The sequence below is a fragment of the Benincasa hispida genome, chromosome 12 (assembly GCF_009727055.1).
Source record: "Benincasa hispida cultivar B227 chromosome 12, ASM972705v1, whole genome shotgun sequence".
NCBI classification, from domain to species: domain Eukaryota; kingdom Viridiplantae; phylum Streptophyta; class Magnoliopsida; order Cucurbitales; family Cucurbitaceae; genus Benincasa; species Benincasa hispida.
In genome coordinates this window covers 57016121-57021896 of record NC_052360.1, presented here as the reverse complement: position 1 = coordinate 57021896, position 5776 = coordinate 57016121, and the positions used below count along the sequence as shown (strand labels likewise).

General features: G+C 33.8%; 1 protein-coding gene across 1 annotated transcript; it reads left to right on the top strand.

Annotated features, from left to right (window-relative positions):
- The first annotated feature begins 130 nt into the window (after nucleotides 1–130).
- On the top strand, nucleotides 131–3965 carry LOC120068419 (uncharacterized protein At4g15545). The gene is made up of 9 exons (XM_039020179.1): nucleotides 131–409; nucleotides 498–566; nucleotides 973–1026; nucleotides 1586–1661; nucleotides 1839–1931; nucleotides 2142–2396; nucleotides 3055–3097; nucleotides 3509–3587; nucleotides 3681–3965. The coding sequence occupies exons 1-9, from the start codon at nucleotides 131–133 to the stop codon at nucleotides 3771–3773; spliced, it is 1041 nt and encodes a 346-aa protein (XP_038876107.1). The 3' UTR covers nucleotides 3774–3965.
- The last annotated feature ends 1811 nt before the right edge of the window (nucleotides 3966–5776 follow it).

Genomic DNA, 5776 nt, shown 5'->3' with positions numbered 1-5776 from the left:
ATTGCATACGACGTAGCTTAGCAAGCTATAGTGTAGTATAGTGTGGCACCAAACTCGATAAAATAAAAAAAGAAAAAAAAAAGAAAAAAGAAAAAAGAAAAGGAGAGAGAAAAAAGAGGAGGAGAGAGAAATGAGGGAGGAAGAATCCGGTGTTGCCAATTTCGGTCTTCCCGAGGAAGTACTGGAAGTTCTACCGTCAGATCCATTCGAGCAGCTCGATGTGGCTCGGAAAATTACCTCCATTGCTCTCTCGACGCGTGTTTCTGCTCTTGAATCCGAATCCTCCGCTCTCCAGTCGCAAATTTCCGAGAAGGATGCTCTCATAGCAGAGCTGCAATCGCAGATCGAATCTCTCGACGCCGCTTTATCCGAGAAATCCGAAATTCTCGCCCGCGCCGAGCAAGAAAAGGTCTGCCTGATTCATTTTGCTTTTTGATTGCCGTTTGTAATTTGTTTTGGTTTGGATTGTGCATCTTTGTGCTCATTGTAATTTGCAGGAGACGTTGTTACAAGAGAACGCGTCGCTTTCTAACACCGTGAAGAAACTCACTCGAGATGTCTCGAAGGTATAGCGGTAGTTTTTAATCGTTTTGTTGTTTGTATATTTTGATATATATATATATTTTTTTAAAACTCTAAGTTTGGATTAACATTTTCGAATTAATTATAATTACGATGAATATGTGAATTTTGGAAGTTACAATAGAGTCAGATTTTTGTGCGAAGTATGGGTTGAATAAATATGACATATGGACGTTCGATTTTTATGTTGAATAAACATGGCATATGGACTTTCGATTTCTATGTTAAACTTGAAATAGTTGAAAATCACTTCGCAGTGTAGAAATTCGCAAGTTTATTTTCATATGATGGAAGGAAATAGTGGAATGCTTCGAAGTTAACCTGCAAAAGTAGAAGGGATACATATATATGTAAAATTCGTTAGAAGATTGACTCTTGCATTGTTTGCAGCTGGAGGTCTTCAGAAAGACGCTTATGCAGTCGCTACACGAGGACGAGAATTCTGTAAGTTGTCTTTATCCAATACCAATATTGGCTAAGTGTTTCGAGAACGTTTTGTTTAACCCATAGAAAAGAATAAAAAAGTTTTAATGTTATTTCAACTTTCGTTCATCTTGGGCCCTTCTTATGTCGTCAATTTTTGTATTTATACTTTTCACTTTGTTCATTTGATTCTCTCTTGGTCTGTGTAGTTCTACAAAGTGGCTATTTCAATGGCAAAATTCTCACAAATTTTATACCAAACAAAAATACCCTTGATTACGAAGTTATGGCTTCATCCTTTTAAAAACTTATTGCGTGTAGTCTTGTGCTGAAATTGTGACACAAAAAATGAAATGAAAGAGGAAAAGAAGGAACTAAAACGATCATTTCAGGAACTAATATGGATGAAAACTATATGTACAAGTATCAAAATGAAAAAAACTTGGAATTATAGGGACTGGAGTAGTATTTAAACCAAAACATATATATCAAATCAGCGGTGGAAGCAGTGTGATGAAATATTGTCGGCATTTTGTGTAAAATCTGAATTCTGATTTCAACCTTCTTTGTGCTACTATAGACAGCCACAGGAGGTTCAGAGGCTGCCGTTAAAATAGAGAGTCAGGAAAGTTTGCCCTCTGCCTCGGTTGTTGAAGGTAACAAGTTACTCAAAATCAGTTTCTGTGTTTGCACAATATCATTGTTCAAATTAATTTTTCATGGCCGACTTGTAGCTGTGAAGCACATAAGTGGTTGTTTGTGACAACCCAATTGATTACATTTGTTTGCCCTTGGTTCTGACTTTGACATTTTCTATTCATATGTTTTGGAAGATGATCTGACATTGCCACCATCTAAATACTCATCGGTCCAGAGCAACACTTCTGAAACAGTGAATTCTGTAAAAGAAGAGCATGAGGCAGATGGTAAGTACATACCACGATTAATCTCGGACCCTACATGTTATACACGAACCGATAACTGTAGCTAATTCTAACGTATAAAATCACGAATACCAATAGTCAATGAAACAGGTATAAGTTTAATAATTTATAATTAACAAAAAATTTAAAACAGACTTATATCGCTCAGCTTGGTTATGTGGTTTTTCACTTTTCTTTATCCCTCTGTTGCAGTGGTAACTTCAAGGCCTCGTGTATCAAATAGCCTTCTGTTAGCATCACAGACTAGCACTCCTCGGCTGACACCTCCTGGTTCTCCTCCCATTTCTTCTGCATCCGTGTCTCCTACGAGAACATCTAAACCTGTTTCCCCAAAGCGTCATTCAATGTCATTCTCTGTCTCAAGGGGGATGTTTGATAGGACCTCGATGTATTCGTCCGCTGGAAATCACAGTTCAGTTTCAAGCCCTCATGGAGGACCTCATACTGGTTTGTTCCTAAAACGCCGTTTCGAATTCTATTGCTTGTACATTCGGATATCTTTAGGAATTGGTGGGTGTATTTGGTCTGGCAATTTGGCAAATGCAAATTTGAAAAAAAAAAAAAAAGAAAAAAAAAGCACGGGTCGATTATAGCATAATTCTCATTGGGTAATATTTTAGTGTTTTCTTTCCTTTTATCTTTCTTATCTATATATTATGTTAATGAGGTTTTTCTTTCAGTAGTCTTCCTGGGTATCAAGCATTGATGATTGAACTAGCTAATGGACAGAAATAAATGTGATGCGTACTATTTCCATAATTACAAAAGTTGAAGCTTGTTTTCTCTGAGCAGGTGGTACTGTAATTCTGTTTTAGATGTAAGGAGCTTTCTGAATGGCTTTTCTTGCGTGGAGCCAGTTCAATTTTTAAGTAGAAATGCACCCATCTAAATTTCATTTCTAAAGATCATATTATGCATCACCCATCATTCTCTAAACATGGCAGCTAGGTTTAACAACACTTTTATTAACTAAAAGTGAGCCAAGCAGCATCCCTTATATGATTGTGTACCCACCAACACACAGTTCGTTGCATTTGAAGAATGTAACCGACTATTGCTTATTGAATGTTTTGATTACGTTTATATTTATTATTAATTGTTTCAGGACGAACGCGAGTTGATGGGAAAGAATTCTTCCGCCAAGTGAGGTAAGAACTAGTATGGGCATAGAGCTTGAACATTAAACAATTGAAAGTGATCTTGAACAACTAAACAAAATCTAAACAATTTCAAAATCAAAAAGAATACTCAACGTGGCTGACAGTTCTTCACTGTTAGATGTAAAGTGAGAAGTACCTCGAGTTTATATCAATTGGTTGTTAATGGGGTATTGAGATCTTTGAATCCACATCCAACAATTATTATAAAATAGCCATATTGTGGTGGTTTCGTTATAATCTTTTCCCAACTTTCTTGCTACTTTTGACAACCAACTGCTATTTATCACTCAAAAAAGAAAAAATCCAATTCCTTAAAAGATGTTTCCTCCTATTTTGCACGTGCTTGCTAATTTTCCATTTGGTCATTGTTAATGTTTCTACTTTGCCCCTTTGCTGTAGGAGCCGGTTGTCTTATGAGCAGTTCAGTTCATTCCTAACCAATGTTAAAGAGTTGAATGCCCACAAGCAAACAAAAGAGGTACTGTCCTCTGTCTCTCCTTGCACGTGCGCACACACACGAACATGCACACAGTTAAACATTGATGAATCGTTTTTTTTCTCGATATTTTAGGAGACCCTTCGGAAGGCTGATGAGATATTTGGCCCGGATAACAAGGACCTCTTTACTATATTTGAAGGGTTGATTACTCGTAATGTCCACTAAAAATGCCATGAATATAATGTACGTAGCATTCATAAGCACTGGTCTCGCACCTTGTCGGCTACTATTTCAGCTTTGTATCTATTACATATATTCATTTTACTTCAATGAAATAAGTGTTAAAACTTCTAGCATTATTGTAGAGACCTTAGTCGAGAATAATTGAATGATATTTCCCAGAAGAGTTGGAATGAATTAGGACTAAAACATGTAAACGTGTCATTGTTTTAGTAAGTTAAGAATTGAGTAGCCTGAATTCATGTATTCAATATTTTGATTGTGCAAATGAAGGAGTTATAATGAGTTGTAGAATTCTCTAATTATGTAATGTGTTTTGAGTTTATTATTTGCATAAGTGGGTTTTATAAGTTTAAATTTACATAGCTAGCTAATTAAATTAGCTAACTTGTATAATGAGATTAGCCTATGTACATGCCTATTATCGACTCGTTCTAGTCTCAAGTTGCAAAATAGGAGTCCAGTTAATTAATCTTTGCCTTGTTATGTTTAGTTATATATTTAGAAAATACCTCTATATTTTCAAAAGTTGCAATATTCACTTTGAACTTTCATCAACGTTTCAAAACTACCATTAGAGAAACAATCAACTAGGGAGTGTTTGGAACAAGAAGTAGAGTTGTGAACTCTAAGGAGTTGTGAAGTTTGGAGAGTAATAGAACTTTTGGGAGCTACGGTCCAGGAGTTAATGAGACATAAAATTAACTTAGAGTCCATGATCTTTTGGACCAATCAAGAAGTGGAGTTCACAAGTTCACTCCTCCTAATTCCTACTCCAACTTTTTGGGATAAAGACCCTTGAATTTTAAATAGAAATCGGTACTAAGAACAGTATGCCTCTTAAAATATTGTGATGCTCCAAATTTTCGTTCTTGGTCATTGGCATATTATTCAAGTCTCAATTTTCACTTGAAATTGTAAAGAATTTCTACTTAAAAAGTAGTTTAAAAATGTTTATGAAAGTTTAAAGTTAATATTATAACATTGGAAAGAATAAAAATATTCTTGAAATAAATGACAAAAGTAAAAAGGCAATTTATAATTTAGCCTGTGTTTATATTGAAAAAGGGAGAAGGAGAAGTAGATAAGTAGCTTGATGATTGAGAATGATAACCATTTTTTTAAATTATAAAAAATAGTTTATATGATGATTGTGCCATGTGATTTTTACATGCTTAATTTTGTGATTTTTTAAATTTAAATTTTAAGAAATTGATGTCAGAAGTTTGTTACTTAGGAAATGGAGAAACTTTTTTGATGCATCCCATATCATAGAGATTTGGCCAGAGAGGCCAGATTGATGGATCTTGTTTTTGAGATGCAATCTTTTGAAGCAAAATTTCTCCCTTAATGGTAGGCTTTTTCACATCTTTAAGAAAGGCTTTGAATGAAACACCACTTTTGGTGCATTAGAGAGACTGACCATCATTATACACCTGGATGTGTTATGTGTATTATTAATGGTTGGGTCAAAATATTATTTTGATTCATATATTTTGATATTTAATTTAATAAATCTTAAATTTAGTCACTTAAAGTTACTTTTTATCGAAATTGATTAAATAATAATAATAATTTTCATGCAAGAAAATATAATTTCTGAATATGTTTTCAAAATTTAGGGTAAAAATGCTAATAAGTAACAAAAAGTTTTGAAACAAATAAATGATAAACAAGTATAAGGACTAAAATTGGATATTTAAAAGTAGAGTACTTAAAACGATATTTGAACGTCATTGTTATTTTATCATTATTTTGAGTTAAATGCCTGGGGATGAGAATTTGAAACCTCCTTTAGTAGGAAGTTGTTTTCTTTTTCAGTCCTTTAGTTGAAGGTTGCTTTAATCAATTGAAAACAAATGTTTAAATCTTATTTTTATTTTTCGATCTTGATATTTATTTTAGTTTCAATTTTTATATATTTTTTAATACTTTGAAAAAGGAAATAAATAAATTGCCTTCTGTTTTTGGTAAATGATTTAAATATC